Source organism: Garra rufa, chromosome 22 (genome assembly GCF_049309525.1).
Source record: "Garra rufa chromosome 22, GarRuf1.0, whole genome shotgun sequence".
Lineage (NCBI taxonomy): Eukaryota > Metazoa > Chordata > Actinopteri > Cypriniformes > Cyprinidae > Garra > Garra rufa.
Window position 1 is genome coordinate 27,766,384 of NC_133382.1, and position 26,680 is coordinate 27,793,063.

General features: G+C 36.6%; 1 protein-coding gene across 2 annotated transcripts; it reads left to right on the forward strand.

Moving 5' to 3' along the window:
- The first annotated feature begins 1,582 nt into the window (after positions 1-1,582).
- nrap (nebulin-related anchoring protein) lies at positions 1,583-25,184 on the forward strand. 2 transcript variants are annotated; one of them, XM_073828111.1, is made up of 43 exons: positions 1,583-1,764; positions 1,926-2,020; positions 2,187-2,274; positions 3,704-3,808; positions 3,910-4,014; positions 4,133-4,237; positions 7,138-7,245; positions 7,322-7,426; positions 7,507-7,614; positions 7,697-7,804; positions 7,899-8,006; positions 8,630-8,746; positions 10,384-10,488; positions 10,619-10,723; positions 10,914-11,027; positions 11,191-11,289; positions 11,372-11,476; positions 11,588-11,695; positions 11,777-11,884; positions 11,968-12,165; positions 12,891-12,995; positions 13,142-13,240; positions 13,325-13,429; positions 13,540-13,647; positions 13,764-14,075; positions 15,309-15,413; positions 16,091-16,189; positions 16,295-16,399; positions 16,512-16,619; positions 16,701-16,814; positions 16,903-17,100; positions 17,188-17,292; positions 19,487-19,585; positions 19,672-19,776; positions 19,950-20,057; positions 20,158-20,469; positions 20,566-20,670; positions 21,105-21,203; positions 21,293-21,397; positions 23,119-23,226; positions 23,321-23,632; positions 23,787-23,939; positions 24,217-25,184. In XM_073828111.1, the coding sequence occupies exons 1-43, from the start codon at positions 1,693-1,695 to the stop codon at positions 24,562-24,564; spliced, it is 5,583 nt and encodes a 1,860-aa protein (XP_073684212.1). In that variant the 5' UTR covers positions 1,583-1,692; the 3' UTR covers positions 24,565-25,184. The 2 variants fall into 2 exon arrangements, with proteins under 2 accessions (XP_073684212.1, XP_073684213.1); XM_073828112.1 differs by lacking the exon at positions 4,133-4,237.
- The last annotated feature ends 1,496 nt before the right edge of the window (positions 25,185-26,680 follow it).

Genomic DNA, 26,680 nt, shown 5'->3' on the forward strand with positions numbered 1-26,680 from the left:
GAATAGAATAGAATAGAATGTATTTGATTCGACATTACATAATAATAATAATAATAATAATAATAATAATGTGTGTTATAAAAATAAATATTAGACATATTATTATTATTATTGTTATTATTATTATGTACATTGGGTTTATGTAGTAAATTAATAATGCCTTTTATATGCTTGCCTTTTTACTGTTATATTGTATTACAATTATATTATGTTTGTCACTGGCTTATAATTAAAAGTATATATAAATATATAAAATTATTATTATGATTATTATTTATTTATTTATTTACTTACCATAAAAGCAACGGGTAAATATTTATTACCATCTTGACATTATTAGCCTAGTGTTTATATTGGACAACTTAACTATATATATATATATTTTTTCATTTTACAAATACAGCAAGTGGCAAAATCTCATGAAACACGAATAAAATGCTGTCAATTGCATTTTTAAAAACAAACATCAATAACCAGACTAAAATCGATTAATTATTGCTATTACACTGAAAAGTATATTTAAAAATAAATACTGCGAAGTGATTTTTGGTAGATAATAATAATAATAATAATAATAATAATAATAATGATAATAATGATGATAATAATAATAATAATAATAATGATAATAATGATGATGATAATAATAATATTATGTACAGTTGGATTTATGTACATAGTCGATTAATACAACAATGTTTTTTATATATTTTTCTTTTTACTGTTATATTGTATTATTTATTTATTACCATAAAACCACTTGAACTGACCACTTACTGACTTTATTAGCCTAATGTTTATATTGGACAACTTGGCTATTTTATTTTGTTTTAATTGATTGATTGATTGATTGATTGATTGATTGATTGATTGATTGATTGATTGATTGATTATTTATTTTTATTTTACAAATACATCAAGTGGCAAATTCTCATGAAACATGAATAAAATGCTGTCAATTGCATTTTTTAAAACAAACATAATTTTAGTCAATAACCAGACAAAAATAAATAAATAATAATAATCATGTGCCCATTTGAACAGCTTCTTCTTCCTCTGACCTTTGACCTTTTCAGAATACTATTTTATAAAAATTCATAACACCAGCGAGAACAAACAAAAAAATTGATGTAGCATCCAACATTTAAAACTATTTCATAAAAATTATAGAAGGATGCCTTTTATACAGGGTCACCATATTTTGAGAATGACTTGATCACAATATCTAAAGGTTATGTAGTATATAACAGCATGAACAATACAATCTTAATTGAGAAAATGACGGAAAGCCATGACAGCACAGGCTAGAAACTAAGGCATTTCAGAACGCATGCAATGATCTATAGCCGTGACTTCATTTACCTATTTAAAGTACGTCTGAAAGCTCTGACTAATGTACTCAAAGTGAACAACACTGTGATCACAATTCAGTGACATCTCTCTCCCCTTTCAAGTAACTGACAGCTGGTCAACCAGTCAGCTGACCGGCAACAGCTAAAGAGGGTTGGAACTCTGCACCCACTGACATGTACTAGACAGGGTCTCAGTCCGAGAGCAGATCTAAGTTTAACACAGGACAGAGACTGAGACACAAGTGGGAACAAGGGACTGTCTGGGACGCCTTGCTTTCCTGTGCTTCGTACAACTTGTTTTTCTTTTTCTTTGGAGTTGCTGGTTTGATTTGATACAAATATGAATGTTCAAAAGTGTGCCAGGTGTGGGTTTGTGGTGTACCCAGCGGAGAAGATCAATCTCATTGGTCAGGTAAGTCTTTACGACATGCGTCTCAAAAATCGAACCACGTTTTCTATTACGTCAGCAAGACTACTTTGGACCAATTAAGTTTGACAGATTTGAGGAGAAGGATATGAATTTAGTTTTAATTTTCTCACACTCTGCATGTATGTCTCTCTTTTCTCTTTCAGAATTGGCATAAAGCATGTTTTCACTGTGAGGTTTGTAAGATGGTTCTGACTGCCAATAATTATGTCAGCCATCAGAAAAGGCCATACTGCCAAGTGTAAGTTTTTAACAGTCTTTTTAGTAACAACTAAGGCTCAGTGTTTTAATAAATCAGCATTATTTTCTGTTTCTTTGTGGCTAAAGGCTTAATTTGTACCTACTGTATAATTTGACCATTTATTGTGCTGAATATCTAATTATTTCTCTTACTGTATTTCCCATAGGCATAATCCAAAGAACAACACCTTTACAAGTGTTTATGAGACCCCTGTCAACATCAACGCCAAGAAGCAATCTGAAGCAGTCAGTGAGGTGAGGTTTTGTTTACGTCACAGACACCACAAAATGCAACCCAAACTTACTGTATATCTGGCAAAGTACTGTAGTAAATAAACCTGAAATCCTGAGGCTTTAAAAAAATGATTTTATAAAAATTCAAGTTGTATTTTGGTTTTCTGTAACATTATTTGATGAAGTATTTACAAGTGTGAAGTTCTGAGGTAATGCTGTTAAATTGAGGTGTTTTTATATAAAATATGTGACCCTGGACTACAAAGCCTTAAGTAACACAGGTATATTTGTAACAATAGTCAAAATTTTGACCCATTATTTTTCTTTTATGCCAAAAGTCATTATGATATTAGGTAAAGATCATGTTCTATTAAGATATTTTGTAAATTTTGTTCCGTAAATATATCAAAACTTAATTTTTGCATTGCTAAGAACTTCATTTGGACAACTTTAAAGGGCGATTATCTTCATATTTTGATTTTCAGATTTTCAAACAGTTGTATCTCAGCCAAATATTGTCCTATCCTAACAAACCACACATCAATTGACTGTACATTAGAGTCAATTGATGTACAGTTGACTGTACATTACACCACTTTAAATAAATGAATAAATATATTAAGATCTGAATCTAATTTATCTTTTTAGTTTGCTTACTTGAACTTATCTTATTAGTTTACTTATTGAGACTTTAAAAATAGTTTTGCTTAAATATTTTGAGCTCATAAACTGTTTTAAACATGAGTATGCAGAAAATATAATATTTTTAAATATATGATATAGATTTTTTCTTCTAAAAATCTTCCACTTTTTAGGCAGCCTGGTGCTAAACTAGTGGTGGTCAGTGTATTTACTGTCTGGATATTGCTATCTGATTTACAAGCAAAAGTATTTAAAGAATCGAACATGGGTCATTTTGCTTGTAATACCCCCTACATGAGCTGGGTTAAAGGTCTGTTTTTAGGAGAGCTCAAAGTCCCTGGTGACTCTACCGGTTTGGAATGAGAACTGCATCTCTCTAGTTATTTCTGTGGTGTGACATGATACTCTTCTCTGGCCTTCTTTATGTATTTGCTGTTTAAATTTATACCACATGAACACGGCCTACGTCTCTTCCTTCCTAGCTTCCTTTCCCTCTCTCTCTCTGAATCTCTCTCTGAGGGATCCCCAGCTGCCCCTGTCTGTCAGTGGGCTCTAAAGCGGCCTACATGGAGATTAACAGAACGCAGACCACATGTATATGTCACATGTATAATTTAATTTCTTTCCTGAAAATGACCTAAATAGAGTGGAAAAATAGCACACACTAGCATCACTGATGTTGTACATCTCTGAATATGACTTTCTACAGTATGTGATATTCCGCCATTCTTCATATATCAGGAATCACAAAAACTGCATTGTAAATTATTGTTGTACTAACCTTTATTTATATCTCTCTGCTTTTTAGAATAAATATAGAGAAGAAGGAGAACGTTTCATGTCCACTTTCCACTATGACATGCGATCAAAAGAAATCGAGCAAGCTCGTAAGGCCAGCCAGCTTGCCAGTCAGGTGTGTAACCGAAGAAAATAGTACTAGAAATCCATTATGTTGTAGCTGTTGACTATTTTTTTAACATAACATGTGACTGTTTTTAATCTTTCTAAAAGCAGCAAGGTTACCAAACTGAATTTGTGGGGCAACAATCATTTTACTCGGGCAGCGTTACCAGCCAGGAAATTGTACGTGTGAGCCAGGCACAGAAGACCATTAGTGACGTGAGTTATCTGATTCAAATAATGAAAAATGAGCCTCTTGCTTTTTTGCTTCACCGATAAATAGATAAATTATGATGATGTATTACAAGGTGACCTGATGTGGTAATTTGGGCTGCAGGTGGAATATAAACGAGGCCATGAAACGCGTGTGTCACAGTTTACCTCGGTAGCAGACACACCTGACATGTTACATGCCAAAACTGGAGTCTCATTGGCCAGTGATGTAAGGATACATTTCCAAAGTGAACTTTTTTGACTGAAATGGTGTGCATGTTTTAAAAATCTAAGAATCTTTATATTTCTTCTGGTGTAGTATTCTCTCAGAAAACTGTGGTAGTAGCAAATTCTGTCATATTTCTAATAACTGTTAATCACAAGTAATTATTTTATATTAGTACAGTATACTGTAGTATAATTACATATATTAAGTATAGAAAATGTAACATTTTATCATATTATTTTAAAACACAACATTTTAGTAATGAGTTTAGTGTGAGGGTTGAACGTATCAATATTGTTTTGTCCTGCTGTGCGACACTTCCTCAAGATTTTGTGGTTCATTTTCTCACAATTTTTCTAGGGCTGTGACAATAAATCGATGCTTCATAGATCAATTCGTAATGCACCGCGATTTTTGGACTCTGAGCTTAGTTTTACCAGCAGATGGCGATCTGATCTAGTTTTTTAACCAAACACTCAGATGCTCAAGAAGAAAAGCCCTTATGTTGATTTACTCATATGGATGTACCACTGAATACGTTGTTCTGCTAATTTATGTCTAAAACGGCTGCTAAATCATATAGAAAATGACTAAGTAAGTAGGGTAGGGCGCAATATTTTGACAAATTAAAGTTAATAAGTGCTAAAGACATGTACGAGCAGTATTAATTAAGATATTAGCCTGATATTTCACCTACCTGACCAAAAATGATAAGAACAAACACGAATGTTGTTAAGATTCTTGCCCAACCACAAACGCGTTTTGTAGTGATGTGACATTTGACACCGAAGCTTCGAAGCTTGTTTCAAAAAAACGAAACATCTCACAGTGAAGCACTGTATCGGAGCTTGATTCGTTTTGTCCATAACCACGTGACCTGTGACGTCCGAAGCTTCGTTTTCGCACACAACCACGTGACTGCTTCATATTCTGATTCAAATAACGCGAACCCCTTGTGCAAGTATCAAGTGTCATTCACTTTTTGTTAAGAATAAATCATAATACGGATAAATATGTGCATGTGTAGTTTTGTGCATATTCATTTTATAGTTATCCTTGCTTCACAAGCACTTCTAATTAATACTAATATTAGTCAAAATTATTCTTAATTTACTTTGAACATATATGCCTACATGAACCATGCTTGTACTTGTATAATTTTTTTAAAACGTTTATTTACAGATCAATTCGAGTAAAATTACTGTTTTCCTGACATAGCACAAATTGATGTGTTTGATGAAACTGTCCAAAATCGCTTTAAGATCTGGGACGCGAAAGCAACTTTTTCCACCTTTGTCCACAAGATGTCATTAGTGTGCAACAAGTTGAAAAGCTTCGAGTAACGAACCTTTTTATGATACAGTTGATGGGAAAGCCTCGGTGCTTCGAAAAGCTTCATTTTCCCATCACTAGCGTTTTGTTCCTTGACAGTTTTTTGCACTCCGTGATTTGTTATAACTTTTGGCAGCACTTATGTCACGATTTGGTCAGTTACCCGGATGTGCAGCCTCATTGGATTTATTCAGATGTAAACAACAGCATGGATTGCACGGTTAATGTACTACTGAAAATTAGTTTTGCTAATTTATGCTGTCTAAAACATGGAAAATATGTGTGGGAGCTGTTAAATCATTTAGAGAAGGACTTGTAAGCAGGAAAGGGTGCAATATTTTGACAAACTAAAGTTAATAGGTGGTAAAGACACATATGAGCGGTATTAATTAAAATATTAGCCTAATATTTCACCTACCTGAACAGAAATGATAAAAACAAACACAAATGTCAAGATTCTTGCCCTGAAAATCTTGGTTCAGTTTGGCCAACCACAATTTTTTTAGTTCCTTGATTTGTTATAGCTTTTGGCAGTCTATAGTACTCTAAGGCCCGGTTTCACAGACAGGGCTTAGACTAAGCCAGGATTAGGCCATAGTTCAATTAGGACATTTAAGTAATTTTTATAAACATGCTTAGAAAAAAACATTACTGGTGTGCATCTTGAGACAAAACAAAGGCACTGATATATTTTAAGATCAATCAGTGCAATTTTGTTTCAGTTGAAACAGCTCAGACTTACATTTTAGTCTAGGACTAGGCTTACGCCTTGTCTGTGAAACCGGGGGTAAATGTTTTTTTCTCGGTCTGACTGATTAGTACAGCACAAAACATGAAAATAATTGCCCATTTTCAGCAGCAATAATCAGCTAAATTTACAAGTTCCATTTGATTCAGTGGCATTGTTTATGTTCAGTACCGCCAATATGACCGATTGAAAAACACACTATTGTACATCAGCTCAGAATGCTTTTATAACACGAGACTAATGTAAACACAGCCCACTGTGAATACCCTTGTAATTCACTTCAACCTTTTCAAACTTTATGAATTATTATTTTAGGTTCAAGTGTGTGTAAGGAATTGGAAGCAAGCAGAGTATGGCTGTTTCTAAAGCATGCAGTGCCATCTGCTGTTCAAGGCTTGGAATTCATTCGAAAGAGAAAAGTGATGCATTTGGAAAATCGATGCAGTGTCATTTCTCGATTCGCAATGCACTGATTTATTTTCCCAGCCCTACAAAACACTGTCCACTAAAGCTAAATATGGAAGCGATTGTGGATTAACCATACGTTCTCTTTTTTCCCGGACTTCCCGGATTTCTAAATTGCCTAAAATGCCAGAGTTTTAGCTTTGTTTTCTTATTCTTTTCATTCTTGCTTAAGGTAATGACTGACCAATGGTGTGCAAGCATTGTACATAATCAACCAATTGTGACCAAAAGCCAAAACCAGGGCATTTCAGGCAATTACAAATTCCAAGCCAGGACAGGTCATCTGATGGCCCGTTTATGTGATTAGTCATTGCACAAGTTGTGTTTCTTATCTGTGATGCTATATGTTGATTCAAAGGTGAAATACACAGAGGAATATGAGCAGTCTAAAGGAAAGGGTAGTTTTCCGGCTATGATCACTCCAGGATATGAAATGGCAAAGAAAGCCAATACTCTGGCTAGCAATGTAAGTGAAGTCTCGGTTTCAATGTCCAGTTTCTGTCCTACCAGACGCACTTTAAGTTCCTTTCTTTTTCATTCAGGTGGAGTATAAAAAAGGCCATGAAGAACGAGTGTCAAAGTACACCACTGTGACAGATACTCCTGATGTACTTCTAGCTAAAAATCAGGGGAAGATTGTCAGTGATGTAAGTGAATAGAATCTTAAAAAAATCTTTGTGGCTCAATATTATATGCCCTAATTGTGCATCTCTGTCCACAAAAACAGTATGTCTACACTGAGGATTATGAACAGCAGAGGGGCAAAGGCAGTTTCCCTGCCCACTTCACTCCTGGATACCAGGTGGCCAAAAAAGCAGGCGAGATGGCCAGCAAAGTAAGTGTCCGAATGTGTAAATTACATGTAAATGTCAGCTGCAAGTGCATGCCAGTTGTAATCTAGTGTTGTTTTTGTGCAGGTGAAATATCAACAGAAATACGAGCAGGAGATGAAGGGCAAGGCCAGCACTGATGCCGGATCTGCAGAGTTTGCTCTGGCCAAAGAGAACGCAGAACACTTCAGTCAGGTGACACAGTGTTCTTTTGCACATACAGTGCCTTTACATCATATATGGTTACATCCTCACATATGGTTATACTAAATGTCTCTGATTCCTTTAGCATGCCTATACTGAGGAATATGAACAGCAAAAGGGCAAGGGCAGCTTCCCTGCTATGATTACCCCTGGATACCGGATGGCCAAGAAAGCCCATGACTTAGCCAGTGATGTGAGTATCAGCACATACTCACTGCTAAAGTGGTCTGTCATATATAAGATGTTCCACTTTTCACAGTGGGAATTAGACAGGTTCTGTCCCAGTCAGTGTTCAGGGTTATATTTAAATGGCTTTACATTTAAATGACTGGTTAGCATTCACCATAGCATTTTGCAGCACTTTCAGAGTTCCTTTGAAACCATCCACCATCCACAGCTTCACCTGTATAGATCTGCTACGGGTTATTATATTTGGTGCTTGTGCAGCAGAAGTATGTAAAACTAGAAAAATACAAGCCAAAATAATAATAAAAAACTGTAACAGCATATAAATAGTACCAAAATAACACTGATTGCAGTTAATGTTTTCTCACCTTGGCCTGTCATCACTATCTCAAGTGGAATATGTACATTTTCTCCCATGACTCCTGCCAGTAATCCAGTGTTGTCACTCTAGAGGCATCAAAAGGACATATTTAGACACACTGACTGTCTAAATGACTGATTGTGTATGTTCTCTCATCTCACAGGAATTCATCCTGTCAGATCAGGCATCCTGCACAGTAGATTGAGCTCTTTTTTGGTATTGTGTTTAAACACCTTTCTCATCCCCTTCTCTCCGTGTTTAACCTGCAGCTGAAATACAAGAAGGATTCAAACAAGATGAAGGGAACTTCTGCATACCACACTCTAAACACTGATGACAACTTGTCTCTGAAGTGTGCACGCAACATCAACAAGCTTGTGAGCGAGGTGAGCGATTTACGCCCTTGGTCCATTGCCATCAGGTGCAGAAGAACAGATGGAGGGCATACAGTTGAAGTTTACATACACCTTGCAGAATCTGCAAAATATTAATTATTTTACCAAAATAAGAGGGATCATACAAAATGCATGGTATTTTTGATTTAGTACTGACCTGAATAAAATATTTCACATAAAAGACATTTACATATAGTCCACAAGAAAAAATAATAGTTGAATTTATAAAAATGACCCTGTTCAAAAGTTTACATACACATGATTCTCTAATACTGTATTGTTACCTGAATGATCCACATCTGTTTTTTTTTTTTGTTTTTTTTTTGGTTTAGTGATAGTTGTTCGTGAGTCCCTTGTTTGTCCTGAACAGTTAAGCTGCCCACTGTTCTTCAGAAAAATCCTTCAGGTACCACAAATTCTTTGTTTTTTAACATTTTTGGGTATTTGAACCCTTTCTAACAATGACTGTATTATTTTATCACTGAGGACAACTGAGGGACTCATATGCAACTGTTACAGAAGGTTCAAATGCTCACTGATGCTACAGAAAGAAAAACCATGCATTAAGAACCAGGGGTGTAAACTTTTGAACGGAATGAAGATGTGTACATTTTTCTTATTCTTTATTCATTTAGTACTGCCTTTCAGAAGCTACAGAAGGTACACATGTTTCCCAGAAGACAAAATAAGTTACATTTACCCTTATCTTCAAATTGCATCGTGTTTCCTTCTGAAGCATCAGTGAGCATTTGAACCTTCTATAATAGTTGCATATGAGTCCCTCAGTTGTCCTCAGTGTAAAAACATGGATCTTAAAATCATACTATTGTTGCTGTAAAGGGTTCAAATACACAAAATGCTGAAAAACCAAAGAATCTGTGGGACCTGAAAGACTTTTCTGAAGAACAGCAGGCAGTTTAACTGTTCAGGAGAAACAAGGGACTCATGAACAAACTACCACTAAAAATAAAAATAAAACACAGCTGTAGATCATTCAAGTAACAAATTCAGCTATTATTTTCTCAATATGTAAACATCTTTTATGTGAAATATCTTATTCAGGTCAGTACTAAATAAAAAATAACATGCATTTTGCATGATCCCCCTTATTTTGATAAAATAATAAACATTTTGCAGATTCTTCAAGGTGTATATTAACTTTTGCCCTCAACTGTATTTACTTTTGCCCATTAAACATATTTGAAAACAGCATTGATTAGTTAGCTATAGATTTGTAACATGCCTTCCAGAGTGCATTTTAGGATGCACAAGTGCTAAAAGAAAAAAGAGGATCAGTGAACTCATCTGTCATCGGCTCAGCCAGACATAATGTCTCCACACCTGCATTCTCCACATCCCATGAGCCCAGCCACCCACAGACATAAACAAAGACAACACACAACCCCAGGGGCCACATCATCTTTCTATTTTCACCCTCTCACTTGACCAGTAGATCCTTCTGCATACCACAGCATATACCTGATGATGGCATAAACAATACCACATGCTCATCCTACCCTGATTTACAATGGTTTTCACATGGTTTTCTGTATGCAGCACAAGTGGTAGAGACTTTAAATTCCACAACATGATTGCCTACGTGACACAGACATCCTCCCATTTTACAGGTTGAATACAAAAAGGACCTTGAGACCACCAAGGGCCACAGCATCAACTACTGCGAGACGCCACAGTTCAAGAATGTGTCAAAGATCGCCAAGTATACCAGTGATGTGAGTGCCTCGTCAGTGATATGACTGCTATATACAAAGAATGACAGCATATTCTATATTTAAGGTGTTGCTGTGCTGGCAACGTGTGTGCAGTCATGTGCCAGCTTATTCACTCTGTTTGTGATTGCAGAATAAATATAAGGAGAATTACACGAACATGAAAGGGCACTATGAGGGAGGAGGCATCGACAAGAAGACCATGCATGCCATGAACGTCAGAAAGCTTGCCAGTGATGTAAGACGAAAGCTATTTTCTGAACATATTCTCATGCATAGTTTGTTTGTTGTTGTTCATATTTAATTGCACTACAACTCTGTATTCTATTTCTATTTTATCTATTTGTTTTCTTTTTATTTATTTAGAATAATTGCCAGACAGAATTGCCAGGCATAATTCAGAGTACTCTAATACCATCTGATTTCAGATTGCCTACAAATCAGAATATGAACAGGAAAAGAATGTGCAGAGTGAGTACAACTATCCAGCCACCATCACTCCATCCTATCAGTCCCAGAAGAAACTGGAGCCACTCAAAGATGTAAGTCTATCATTCTTGTTGTGTCCATAAACTACACTTCATGTATTGGCTATTCTGCTTAGTAATTATGCCATCCTGACTTGCTTGAATAGTGCTGACAAATTAGCTTCACGCTTGTAAGCATGCAAGCTAATCTAAATGGATGTCATTTTTCCCCACACAGAAAAACTACAGACAGCATATCGACAAGCTCAAATACAGCCAGGTTACGGACACTCCTGAAATTGTGCAAGCCAGAATCAATGCCCATCAGTTCAGCAATGTAAGCTTAATTTGTCCTTGTGTTTAAGTGAATTTAATAGCCTATAGCATATCTAGGCCTCACATATAATCTCTCATTCAAGCTGAACTACAAATCCAACTATGAGAAGACAAAGACGCAGTACACATTATCGCAAGATATGCCAGAAATGAAAAAGGCCAAAGCCAGTGGAGAGCTCGCCAGTGATGTAAGCCTATACTCAAACATTCCAGAACGTTGTCACATTGTTTGTCATCCATATATATAGTTCACAGGTGTTGATTGTGTTGTTAAGTGTTGTCTTCCTGCACGTTCCCAGATTAAATACAAAGAGGACTGGGAGAAGAACAAATCCAAAGCATGTGATATCGGCCTGGACACACTGACACTCAAAGCTGCCAAAGCCTCTCGAGATCTGGCTAGTGATGTAAGAAACAAATGTTCAATGTTTATATGTGAACTTCATTAAAATTTTCCTCGGGTTGATTTGATTTCTTGGGCTGCACAGATCAAGTATAAGGAAGCATATACAAAGAACAAAGACAAAGCCATTGGAATGGATGTGAGTGACTCCAAGACAATGCACTCCCTTCAGGTGGCCAAACTTAGCAGTGAGGTAAGCTTGAGTACTCAAAGTCACAGATTCTTCAGATGCTATTAAGCATAAAAAATAAACAAAATCAAATTTCTTTGCTGTAGGTTGCTTATAAAAAGAATTCCAAAGAGACTCAATCCAAGTGCAGTCTGCCTCTGGACATGGTGAATCTGAATCATGCTAAAAAGGCCCAAGCCCTGGCGAGTGATTTGGACTACAGGAAGAGGTTACATGATTATACCGTCCTGCCCGATGACATGAAAGTGCAGCAAGCTAAGAAAGCCTACCAACTGCAGAGTGATGTAAGTGGAAGAATGTCTGTTTGAAAACTAGAATAGAATGATACACACTCTGTACCTTTATGCATGCTATAAGGGATCAGGGTCAGAAATTAATTTTTGCAGAGTTGAGCCTTATAACCAATCAAACGTGTTTCTGTTTAACTTACCAATGCATTGGCCAATCAGAGGCGCTTAGATTAGTCAGCGCTGAAAACACGCCCATCAGAGACGCTTAAATTAGCCAGTGCTAAAAACGCATAAACAACACACAGTGCATATATGATGCAAATAAAAGATTAATTTTGTAGCTTTTATAACGGGAGTTTTTGCATAGCTCGTGCTAGACTTGTCTGATATCATAGACCTAAATGTTTTTCTGGGAAGCCAGAATGTGACGTGCCCAAAACGAAACAAAAATTGTATATTGTTTTTTATATAATTATTAATCATTATTACAATATAAATAATATTGTCATAATATTGCAGCCCTATGAGCTCCTGTTTTTTACATGTATAATTTAGATACAATTTTAAACAGTCTATTGTTATTGACAGCAGTTTAAAATATTAAAGTAATTGGTTAAATTTAAGTATTTGACATTAAAGACAACATATGGTTTATATAATAATAAGGTAATTATAAAAATTGCCCTCACAAATGTAAAATTACCCCTGAAAAATCAATGCCCCTTAATGGAAAAGTCCATTTCTGACCCTGATATGGATATTTGATTTGGCTCTTTTAGAACCAGTACCGATCAGACCTGGTCTGGATGAAAGGAGTCGGATGGGAATCTGATGGCTGCCTGGATGTAGAACAAGCCAAGAAGGCAGGAGAACTAGTTAGTGAGGTTGGTCATATCATGCATATCGGTCACCAGCATTTTCATAAGCTTCTTAACTAGCTTTACCACCAAGATTTCTTTGGTCTTCACCAGGAAGACAATACTGGACTTCACTAGTTTACTCTAACTGTGCATTTACAACCTATGTACAGAAAAAGTACCGCCAGAAGGTGGACAGAGTGAAATTCACACAAGTGGCAGACACTCCTTCCATCATACATGCTAAGAAGAGCCAGGAGCTGCAGAGTGGGGTAAGATATGATCCATCCGACTAGATATTTCTCTCATTTAACTGGAGTCCTGTCTGAGACTGATCTGCCTTTTCTCATCCTCAGCTGGCGTACAAAGCGGGCACTGAACAGACAATGCACCAGTACACTATGAGCAAAGATGAGCCTCTCTTCAAGCAAGCCAAAGCTAATGCAGAGCTTCTGAGTGATGTATGAACTGAATCACTTGAACCTTTTGCTTACGTAGCACCAATAACCCACACATGAACTAACAACTCACCACCTGTTTTTAACCAACACATTAAATTGGTGATTTTCAGAAAACATATAAGAGTAGTTGGGATGAGCAAAGGGAGAAGGGTTTTGAACTAGGCTTGGACTCGCTTTCAATTCTCGCTGCCAAAACAACCAGAGATCTCGCCAGTGATGTGAGTGACTACTGATACACCCTACTGATACACATGACTCACCTGGCACTCAAAAAGACACTTGGGTATCGTGAGTGGTAATCTAATATAACATTCTTGATATTCTATTTATGAAGGTGAAGTACAAGCAAGATTATGAGATGACAAAAGGAAAGATGATTGGTGTGAAGACTGTGTCAGATGATTCTCAGTTGGCTCACTCGACCATGGCCACCAAACTTCAGAGTGACCTCAACTACAAGAAAGATTATGAGGACACCAAGACCAAACACAGTGCCTCACTCGATATGATGACCCTCACCCATGCCAAGAAAGCCCAGGAACTGGCCACTGAGAAAAACTACAAAACATTCTTACATGAGTACACCATCTTGCCCACTGATATGAAGGTGGAATGGGCCAAGAAAGCCTACGGCCTACAGAGTGATGTAAGAGCTTTCCCAGCATTCAATATAATGACTTGTAAAGGCAAAGTATGCGTATTGTTTGGAATTTTATCAGGTCATGAAAAATTAACGAGGGCTTGTGGCAAAAATGGGACCAAAATGATCAAAAATGCCCCTTAAATTCAATAAGGGGACACAAAAATTCCTTGCAAAATTAAACAATGTATTACGGCTATCGCAATTTTAAAAAATGTGAAAATGAATGAAAAAGTCAATAAACGGAATTACATTAGTTGCATCAGCTTTTACGCACTGTTTTGTATAGGGTTGAGTCTTATAACCAATCAAACGCGTTTTAAATGGTGGAATGCTTTGGCCAATCAGAGGTGCTTAGATTAGTCAGCGCTGAAAATGCGCCAATCAGAGGCGATTGAAAACGCTGACTCACAAATTTTCATCAAAAACAACAAAGTGCAGATACGATGTAAATAAAATATTATTTTTGTAGCTTCAGTGATTGTAACGGGAGATTTTGCATAACTTGTGCTAAATTTGGCTAACATCATGGACCGACATGTTTGTCTATGAAGCCAGAAGTGCCCAAAATGAAACAAAAACGTTTTTTGTTTTTTTACATGTATAACTTTTGTGTCAAAAAATATTGATTAAAGTAATTGGGTAAATTTAAGTATTTGACATTTAAAGACAACATATGTGACCCTGGACCACAAAACCAGTCTTAAGTCGCTGGGGTATATTTGTAGCAATAGCCAAAAATACATTGCATGGGTCAAAATTATTGATTTTTCTTTTATGCCAAAAATCATTAGGAAATTAAGTAAAGATCATGTTCCATGAATATTTTTTGTAAAAATCATATTATAAATATATCAAAATGTAATTTTTGATTAGTAATATGCATTGTTAAGAACTTAATTTGGACAACTTTAAAGGTGATTTTCTCAGTATTTTGATTTTTTTGCACCCTCAGATTCCAGATATTCAAATATATGTATCTCGGCCAAATATTGTCCTATCCTAACAAACCATACATCAATAGAAAGCTTATTTATTGAGCTTTCATGTGATGTATATATCTCAGTTTTGTAAAATTTAACCTTATGACTGGTTTTGTGGTCCAGGGTCACATATGTTTTTTTCCTAATAATAAGGTTGATTATAAAAATTGCCCTCACAAATGTAAAATATTGCCCCAATGGAAAAGTTAATTTCTGACCCTGAATTATATGCACCAAAACTTTGTTTTCTTCACAGAAAAAGTATCGCTCTGACCTTAATTGGATGAAAGGAGTGGGATGGGAGACCACCGGATCCCTGGATGTACAGCAGGCTAGAAAAGCTACAGATTTAGCCAGCGAGGTACAGATCGACCTCTCAAGAACATGACCAACCATACACACTTAATGTAATAGTGGTTCATCTTTCAGCTCCTAAAATCAAGCAACTTGAGGAGTCACTAGGTCTAGGTCATCGGCAGGTCTCTCTAAAAATTAAGAGCGTACATTACCACTAGAAGAGCTGTTATGAAATGCTTGCATAGCAAATAGCTTAGATGATAGGTTATATTTAGCAGGGGTAGGAATATGAATGAACAATTTTCTGAATTCATCAGCACCTCTGGCTAAAAGAGTATTTTGCTTTTGTTTTTTATTTACTAAAGAATACTTAGTATAAATTTAAACCGGGTGATAAATGGAATGTTTTAAAAAATTAAATTTTAAATTTTAAAAAGAGACACGTTATGACATCAAGTGCTGCTTTTAGGATAGAAGCCATGACTATTATTAGATGCACTTCACTTTAAGTACAGATGTTAAACTCAGCTAAAATAGAGAAGCACATGCCTGGGGCTAGCATTTCAATTACGCATCTGTTTAAAGGTATTATGAAATGATTGAACCACATCGTCCTTGAAACAAAGACCTTGGGGGCCGTACACCCAAGAGACAGTTCGTACAATAAATTCAAAACACACTCTACATCTCCCAGCACTGACAATTCACATAAATCTTTGCCATGTGTTGTGTTTGTTCCAGAAAAAATACAGACAGCATGTGAGTGCTCTGAAGTTCACCAGCGTGGAGGATACACCAGAGATGGTCCAGGCCAAAATCAGCAGCAAACTGGTTCTTGATGTATGTCTTCATTTTATACATCTATGAATTATTCTGTGAAACTATGCATTGAATTGAAGGCAATGTATGTCATTGTGAACATTTAAGATTTCTTCATGTTAACAGAGATTATACAGAGAGAAAGGAGAGAATGAAATGCACAAGTACACACTGGTTGGAGATATTCCAGAGCATGTGCAGGCTAAGATCAATGCCATGAACCTCAGTGAGGTGAGAATCCATTACACACACTGCTGTTCCTGTTTCAGAACCTATTAAACCCATGCACAAACAACTGAATTTCCACATTAAACTGCTAAAACTAGAATTCTTTTCTATATAGTCACACTACAAAGAGTCCTGGAGAAAGATCAGAGATGGTGGCTACAAGTTGCGCTTGGATGCTATTCCATTCCAAGCAGCCAAATCCTCCTCAGAAATCCTCAGTGATGTGAGTATTTTGTACACAATAGACAAACTACAGTTTGTATTGTTTATCCGTCTGTCTAACTGTACAAATGTTTACCTCCAGCAAAAATACAAAGCACAGTTTGAGAAGACGAAAGGGAAGATGATTGGGCTAAAGGGACTGCAGGATGACATAAACATTGCTCACTCTGTGCATGCCACAAATATACAGAGTGATGTAAGTATTCCAGGAGAATGAGCAAGTACTACAAATATGAGTTAGAGAGGTCATGCTCAAGTGATTGATCAACTTTCTATTTCCTTAGCTCAAATACAAAAAGGACTCTTCTAAGGTGCATTCTCAGTTCCATCTACCAATGGATATGTTGGATGTGCTCCACGCTAAGAAGGCTCAGTCTCTGATCAGCGATCAGGACTACAGACTTACACTGCACAAGTATACAACACTGCCCGATGACCTCAAAGTGCAGGCTGCCAAGAGAGCATATGACCTGCAGAGTGAGGTAATGGCTTATTCAATACACTTGCACTAGTATTACTAATAGGCATTGTTCCACAGAAGTCTCTTAAACATTTTATTTATGCAACAGAAAAAATACCGCTCTGATCTGAACTACCTTCGTGGTGCGGCCTGGATTGCCACTGGTGCCCTACAGATTGAGGGATCCAAACGGGCCACAGATCTAATTAGTGAGGTATGATTTTAACATCTTGATCCAGGATGGTCATCTGCATTACTGTTCAACAGTTTGGGCTCAGTAAGATTTGTTTTGAAAAATGTATTTCGCAAGGGTGCATTAAATTGATCAAAAATGGCAGTAAAGACTTGTACACTGTTATAAAATAATTGAATCTTTTTTTTTTTTTTAAAGCTGTTCATTTGAGCTACCTATTTATCAAAGAATCCTGAAAGAAAATGTATCACGGTTTTCACAAAATTTTCAGTGTCACATAAAAAGTATCACATATGAAGTATAACAACTATTTTTAACATTGGTTATAGTAAGAAATGTATGGAAGCTCATTTCCACCACTGAATAAAACATAAAAAAGGTAATTGTGACTTTTTAACCCACAATTGTGACTTTTTGCGAATTGAGATATAAACTCACAGTTCTAAAAAATGTCAGAAATGTGTGATTTAAACAAAGTTATAAAGTCAGAATTGCAAGACATAAACTCAGAATATCTCACAATTCTGACTTTATAACATGCAATTGCGAGTTACTAAGTTAGAATTGTGAGATATAAATATGCAAAAACACATCAGTCTTTTTTTCCCATCAAAATTGGACTTTATAACTTGCAATTGTGCAAAAAAGTCGGAATTGCAAGATATAAACACTCATTTGCGAGAAAGATTTTGAGTTTTTATCTCGCAATTGTGAGTTATACTGTATCTCACAATTCTGACTTTATAACTCGCAATTGCGAGTTTATATCACGCAATTCTGACTATTACTCAAAATTGCATGTTTATATCTCACAATTCTGAGAAAAAAAGTCAGAATTACAAGTTTATATCATGCAATTTTGTGACAGTCACATTTGCGAGTTTTTATCTCGCAATTCTGAGGAAAAAAGTCAGATTTGCAAACTTATATCTCAATTCTGCTGAAAAAAACCTTATAACTCGCAATTGTGTTTATATCACGCTATTCTGACTTTATAACTCACAACTGCGAGTTTATATATCATGATTCTAAAAAAGTCAGATTTGCAAGTTTATATCTCACAATTCTGACTTTATAACTCATAGTTTGCAAGTTTATATCTCATAAAACTGAAAAAAGTCAGATTTGCAAGTATATATCTCACAATTCTGACTTTATTACTCATAGTTGAAAGTTTTATATCTCACAATTCTGACTTTATAACTCGCAATTGCGAGTTTATATCACGCAGTTCTGACTATAACTCATAATTGCAAGTTTACATCTCACAATTCTGACTTTATAACTCATAGTTTATATCTCACAAAAAAGTCAGATTTGCAAGCTTATATCTTACAATTCTGCAAAAAAAGTCAGAATTCCGAGTTTATGTCTCGCAATTCCGACTTTTTAACTCGTAATCGTGTTTATATCATGCCATTCTGAATTTATAACTCACAATTGCGAGTTTATATATCACGATTCTGAAAAAAGTCAGAAGTGTGAGTTTATATCATGCAGTTCTGTGAAAAAAAGTTTTATAATTTATAGGATTATAAAGGATTATAATTTATTAACTCACAATTGCGAGTTTATATCTCACAATTCTGACTTTATAACTCATAGTTGCAAGTTTATATCTCACAATTCTGAAAAAAAAGTCAGAATTGTGAGTTTGTCACGCAATTCTTTGAAAAAAAAAATCAGATTTGCATATCTCGCAATTGTGGGTTTACATTATACCATTCTGACTTTATAACTCACAATAAAAATTCTGACAATAAAAGTCAGAATTGCAAATTTATATCACAATTCTGAGAAAAAAAAGTCAGAATTATGATATAAACAGCAAAACTGTTTGTACTACAAGCCAGTGTGTTCATAATTAAGATATTACATTAAAATAATATGGTAAGACACACCAGTGTGACATATCAAGCAGCAAACAAGCTGTTTTGTACAGCTAAAATTAGCTGGAAGCGAATGACTCTAGAAGCCAGACCTATTAAATTTACAAATGGACGTGCACGCTCTTACAGGAAAAATAAGGTGGATAATTTCACAATATAGCAGTTTTAGTGAACTTTTGATCAAATAAATGCAGCCTTGGCAAGCATAGGAGACTTCTTTCAAAAGCTTTGAAAATCTTACAGACTCTAAACTTTTGAATGTTAAGGCATACTTTATATTGTATGCATTATATATGTATTTATTATATATTTCTTTTGCCTATCAGAAAAAGTATCGCCAGCAGCCCTACTCATTCAAACACACATCTGTCACGGATTCTCCAGATATTGTGCATGCTAAGGCCAGTAACAAGATCACTAATGAGGTAGGAGAACATTACCAATATTGTTTCTGTTTTGTGATTTCCAGCGAAACAGGAAATATAATGTCTTGTGGTCTGATGTTATTTAGCGCTTGTACAAAGAAAAGGGAGAGAACTTCAGGCACAACTACACCATTACTGCCGAGAGACCTGAAATCACCCAGGCCAAGATTAACGCTGCTAACTTCAGTGATGTAAGATGAGCCTTCCAAGTCTATTTTAGTGTTTATGGATATTGGTACATCATAAAAAATCCCCTATTTTAAAATAAAGTTGATAGCTCATTTCTAAAGAAGAAGCTATTAAAATGAACCCACATGCAAGATGTTAGAGAAAAAAAGTTTGAACATTTTCTGTTTTGTTTCAGGTTAAATACAAGGAGTCATGGCATACACTCAGAGCTCAGGGTTATAAACTCACCATGAAGGATATCCCCTTCCAGGCTGCAAAAGCCTCTACCAGCATTGCTAGTGATGTAAGAATACCCTCGTACCCTCTAAATTTACACACATAAACATCTATGGTCAAAAACAGGTCTGATAAACTCATTCACATGTTCTTTTGCCTTGCCCTAGGTCCAGTACAAGCACAACCATTTACTAGACAAGGGCAAGCACATCGGAGCTCGCAGTGTTTATGAAGACTCAAACCTAATGCACTTCTTAGAGATGGGTCGTCTGCAGAGTGGCCAGCATTATCGCAAAGAGGCTGCGTCTGTTAGTGGCCAGTACCAGCTGCCTCTAGACATGGTGAACCTGGTTCATGCCAAGAAAGCCCAGGCCCTGGCCAGTGACCAGGATTACAAGACTCACTTACACTCTTACACAGTCCTGCCTGATGATATAAAGGTGCAGTGGGCCAAAAAGGCATATGACCTGCAGAGCCAGGTGAGAAAGAACATAAAAGATGAACAAGTTTTGCTTTCATAACATAGAAGAGTGATGAGGCAAACACTATAATCTTGTCGTCCTTCTTTTTCAAAGAATGTATACAAATCAGATCTGAACTTCATGAAGGGAGTGGCTTGGGACTCAGTAGGCGCACCCCAGCTGGAGTCTGCAAAGAAAGCTGGAGATCTCATTAGTGATGTAAGTCACACTTAAATTCAACATGAAGTCAAAATCGAGCCTGTTTACATTCCTAAAGGGCTAGTTCACCTAAAAATGAAAACTCTGTCATTAATTAGTCACTTTCATTCCATTCCAAACCCGTAAGTCCTTCTTTCATTTTCGGAACACAAATTAAGATATTTTTGATGAAATCCGAGAGCTTTCTAACCTTGCATAGACAGCAATGTAATTACCATGTTCAAAGGCCAGAAAGATAGTAAGGGCATTGGATCAGTTCTGGAATAAAATGCCCACTTTTCACACTTTAATCAAGTACCAAATGGATAACATTGTTTTCTTTTTAAACCTGTTTCACCTATATTAGTGAAGTATTACAGCATACTACGATAAAATCATACCGCATAAAATCATGGTTAATAATGAATGCTTTTCTTCATCGTTACCTCCTGTAGAAGAAGTATCGTCAACATCCTGACAGTCTGAAGTTCACTCAAGTTGCTGATTCACCTGATATCATCCATGCAAAGAACAGCTACATGCAGTGTAGTGAGGTAAACTTCACCCAGCATTCTTCCATCATTGTGTATTTCTAGCGGTTGTTTTGGGTGATGTGAATAACAAGAGTTTTGTCCTGTTTCAGAGGATGTATAAGTCTGGGGACTCTGACTCTATGCACAAGTACACATTACCACCTGATCATCCTGACTTCATCAGAGCAAAGATCAACGCTGAACAAATTAGCGATGTAAGCCAGCTGTTGATTGGTACTCTTGCAAGATGTATTTACAGTGAGGGAAAACAGTTTTTGATCCCCTGCTAATTTTGAATGTTTTTCCCAGTGACAAAGAAATAATCAGTCTATAATTTTAATGGTAGGTTTATTTTAACAGTGAGAGACAGAATAACAAACACATCCAGAAAAACGCATTTCAAAAAAGTTATAAATTTTGCAGATTTGCATTTTAAAGAGTGAAATGTTACCTGTATAAAAGACACCTGTCCACAGAAGCAATCCACCAATTAGATTCCAAACTCTAAACTATGGCCAAGACCAAAGAGCTGTCCAAGGATGTCAGGGACAAGACTGTAGGCCTACACAAGGCTGGAATAAGCTACAAGTCCATCGGCAAGCAGCTTGGTGAGAAAGTGACAACAGTTGGTGCAATTATTTGCAAATGGAAGAAACACTCCCTCGGTCTGGGGCTCCACGCAAGATCTCACCTCGTGGAGTTTCAGTGATCATGAGAATGGTGAGGAATCAACCAAAACTACACGGGAGGATCTTGTCAATGATTTCAAGGCTGTTGGGGCCATATTCACCAAGAAAGCAATTGGTAACACTGAAATCCTGCAGTGCCCGCAAGGTCCCCCTGCTCTAGAAAGCACATGTACAGGCCAGTCTTAAGTTTGCCAATGAATATCTGAATGATTCAGAGCAGAACTGGGTGAAAGTGTTGTGGTCAGATGAGACCAAAATTAAGCTCTTTGGCATCAACTCAACTCGCCGTGTTTAGAGGAGGAGGAATGCTGCCTATGACCCCAAGAACACCATCTCGACCGTCAAACATTGAGGTGAAAACATTATGCTTTGGGGGTGTTTTTCTGCTAAGGGGACAGGACAACTACACCGCATCAAAGGGACGATGGACGGGGCCATGTACCATCAAATCAGCCAGGGCATTGAAAATGGGTCGTTGATGGGTATTCCAGCATTTCAGTGATTGAAAACACGGCCAAGGCAACAAAGGAGTGGCTCAAGAAGAAGCAGATTAAGGTCCTAGGATGGCCTAGCCAGTGTCCAGACCTTAACTCCAAAGAAAATCTGTGGAGGGAGCTGAAGTTTCTAGTTGCCAAACGTCAGCCTCGGAACCTTAATGACTTGGAAAGGATCTGCAAAGAGGAGTGGGACAAAATCCCTCCTGAGATGTGTGCAAACCTGGTGGCCAACTACAAGAAACGTCTGACTTCTATGATCGCCAACAAGGGTTTTGCCACCATGTACTAAGTCATGTTTTGCCAAGGGGTCAGATACTTATTTCAATCATTAAAATGCAAATCAATTAATAACTTTTTTAAAATGCATTTTTCTGGATTTTTTGTTATTCTGTCTCTCACTGTTAAAATAAACCTACCATTAAAATTATAAACTGATAATTTCTTTGTCAGTGGGCAAATGTACAAAATCAGCAGGGGAACAAATAATTTTTTCGCCCACTGTAATGTTTGTGAAAGAAGTCTCTTCATAAAGCCCTTACTCATAATGGCTGATAAAAATACAGCAAAAACAGTAAAATTGTGAAATATTAAAATTTTAAATAACTGTTTTCTATTTTTATATATTTTAAAATATAATTTATTTTTGTGAAGCTATTAATTCAGTCTTGTGTCACATGATCCTTCAGAAAAAAAAAATTAAGCAGCAAAAACTTAACATCACCTATGTCCCTTTTTGCTTTTATTTTGCAGAAAGTGTATAAAAAATCAGGTGAGCAGGTAAAGTCTGCAGGTTTTGACTTCAGGTTAGACGCCATTCCCTTCCAAACAGCCAAAACCTCCAGAGAAATTGCTAGTGATGTAAGTCAAAATCAAAACGTTTATTTGCCATTTTCTTAAGTAAAACACAGCTTTAGAACTGTAATTTAATATATGTTGTACCTTTCCTTCTCAGTTCCGCTACAAGGAGGCATTTGTCAAAGGAAAGGGTCAGCAGGTGGGCCTCCTCAGCGTCGAGGATGACCCCAAGATGAGACACTCGCTGGCTGTAGGGAAGCTCCAGAGTGACAAAGAGTACAAGAGGCAGTCCCAGGAGACACGCTCTCAGTTTAAAATCCATGGTGACCAGCCTGAGTTCCTGCATGCTAAGAAAAGCCAGGCTCAGCTCAGCAACCATAACTATCGCCAGCATCTTCATGACTACACCTGTGATGCTAATCAGCTCAACGTCAAACACGCTAAACAGGCCTACCAGCTGCAAAGCGATGTGAGAACAGTTTTGGGATTATTTAATGATTCATGACAAACTGTATTGTATGCTAATGTGTCTGGAGAAATGTGCATGTGAAAATATTACATTGCAGTGACTTATAGTTGTCCTCATGTAGCAAGGTTTAATGATTCTAAATCTGTGGTTGCAGGTGAACTACAAATCAGATTTGAACTGGATTAAAGGTGTGGGCTGGACCCCACCAGGCTCTCATAAGGCAGAAATGGCCCGCCGTGCAGCAGAACTGGGCCTTGCTGAAGGAGTGACCACTGACGAGGCTATCGCTAAGTATCAAGAGCTAATGGTGAGATACAACTCTACATCACAATATTATACATTATCTGAATAGATCTAAATATGACTTATTCGCTCTACATCATACTGCTCAGAAAATCAGATTTCCCCTTTAAGTTGGGTATGGCCTTCAAGTCAGGAGTACGTCTTCAAATGCTGCCTCAGTATGCAGGGCACTAGGTTTTGGAACAGAGCAATTGTCTTGAGTTTGACATTTTTTGCATTTTTACCACATCACCAAATTGCCTCTATTTTCTCTCGCTAATAATGCATTTCTTCTGTCTCAGATGCTGCAGAGACAGCTGGAGTTCCAGGAGCAACAGCAGTCCACCACAGAGCAGACGGAGACCACAAAGGAGTTCCAGGAGCCAGGAATCAATCCCGATGCAATGGAGATCCTCCACGTCAAGAGGAAGAAGACAATTCACACCACATTCAAGCAGGCCAAGACCACAAAATCCATCACGTCACAGTCTGTTGCTTCCCACTCAACCGCAAGTCAGTCTATCACCAACCAGTCCACCAAGAAACAATCCATAATGAGCCAGTCTCATGCTGATGAATCCACCGCGAGACAGATGAGTGAAAACCGGGCCGTTACAGATCAAGCTGCTGCGAAGTCAGGAACAATGTAATTTGTCATTTCTGTCTTCCTTACTTTTGTTTTTTAAATTTAATTTATGAACATCATGTAGATCCTGGTGTTCTTTGTGTTTTTGATTGATCCATAAATGAAGGATATTTAGATAAAAGCTGTAAGTAAAAAGTGAATGTGAAGATGGTTATAAGTGAAAAGTGAATATGAAGATGGTCAAAGTAAGTTAAGATTGTAAAGCATGGTTTAATGAATGTGGTTATTGTTATAAGGTTTTGAGAAGATATCGAGCAAAGTTATAAGTATGGACAGTTTATGTAAAGAACTGGGGTGAGCATGATTTGATCATGAAAGTAGATCAAATAATTGCAGGAATATTTTTATTTATTTACTGGAACTACAATAACCAAGAATCAATTGTAAAATGTCTGATTACATTTAAAACATTTCATTTGTTCCACTGGTGGATTTGACAGCTGTCTCTGCTGGTGGTTCTGAAATAGCTATATTTAAGTTACTGGATATCATGTATGTCTATCAAGCTGCACTTTATGAGAAAGAAAAGCAACTCTGCTAGCAGAGTGAAATACTGTAGCTGAACTGTAATAAGTAAATGTGTGAATTATGAGGAAGGACAATAAAAGTTCTTTTGGTTTTCAATTGTCTTTCATAAAACACTTCACTTCACTTGAGCACTAGAGGGCAGTCACAGACAGTTTTATTGTGTCAAGATGATAGTTTCTTGTAACAGATAGATAGATAGATAGATAGATAGATAGATAGATAGATAGATAGATAGATAGATAGATAGATAGATAGATAGATAGATAGATAGATAGATAGATAGATAGATGGACTGATAGATAGATAGATAGATAGATAGATAGATAGATAGATAGATAGATAGATAGATAGATAGATAGATAGATAGATAGATAGATAGATAGATAGATAGATGGACTGATAGATAGATAGATAGATAGATAGATAGATAGATAGATAGATAGATAGATAGATAGATAGATAGATAGATAGATAGATAGATAGATAGATAGATAGATAGATAGATGGACTGATAGATAGATGGACTGATAGATAGATAGATAGATAGATAGATAGATAGATAGATAGATAGATAGATAGATAGATAGATAGATAGATAGATAGATAGATGGACTGATAGATAGATGGACTGATAGATAGATGGACTGATAGATAGATAGATAGATAGATAGATAGATAGATAGATAGATAGATAGATAGATAGATAGATAGATAGATAGATAGATAGATAGATAGATAGATAGATAGATAGATAGATAGATAGACTGTAGACAGTTAGACAGACACATAGAGAGAGAGATGATCGATTGATTGATAAATGAAAAACGCCTGGATGGACGGTTGGATAAATGAATCACTGTAGAAGCTGTAAAATAGCTGTTTTCCTTCCAGCATCTTGGAGGAAGCTCAGCGGGGCCTTGCTATTGCTGGGACATAATGAAAATCAGTTTAAAGAAATAAATCATGTTTATTTTCTTGCTTTCCAATGCAAGTGTTGACCCATAATGCCTAAAGCAGAGGTGCTGAACAACAGTTGCAAAGGTACTGGTGATGGTCAACCCATAGGGACACTTGTGAAGGCTGATGTGAGTTCACAGCTGAGTTCTGAGCACTGGGCTTTTGGAATTGGTTACGGGAATCTAGGTGGAAAAACCCTCTCAACAGAAAAAAAAAAATAGGTCTGGTTATTTCCACTGCATTTTAGCATATAGAATAAAAGTGCTTTCAGGTTAATGCATGATGCATGTTTATTTTACCTTCAAGTTGCATTACAGTGAACATTTCCATACAGTATATCTCTTAGGATTAGAACAGCTGGGTTTAATACACATTTCCAACAGTTATTCTTCAGGTGCGGTGATAGGATAAACACACAGGATGACTAAGGTTTAACAAATATCTGCAATTAGTGCACATTTTGCATGCATATAAAAGCAGGCATGACATCCCAAGCGTTTTAAGGACAAAAAAAGTAGCAAGTTCAATCCTGAGGTGGAGAGAGCCTGACAAAGCACTGAGTAATGTGACCATTTTTCCTATAGAGACAAAAATGGCCTGTGAGTCAGTGGGTTTGTGGTTAAAGTGGCAATAAA

Bases quoted from the DNA above. Each gene is read 5' to 3' on its own strand.
- nrap (XM_073828111.1), top strand. From the start codon at position 1,693: ATGAATGTTCAAAAGTGTGCCAGGTGTGGGTTTGTGGTGTACCCAGCG. The intron at 2,021-2,186 runs GTAAGTTTTTAA...TATTTCCCATAG, and splicing joins AAAAGGCCATACTGCCAAGT to GCATAATCCAAAGAACAACA. The intron at 17,293-19,486 runs GTATGATTTTAA...TTTGCCTATCAG, and splicing joins CCACAGATCTAATTAGTGAG to AAAAAGTATCGCCAGCAGCC.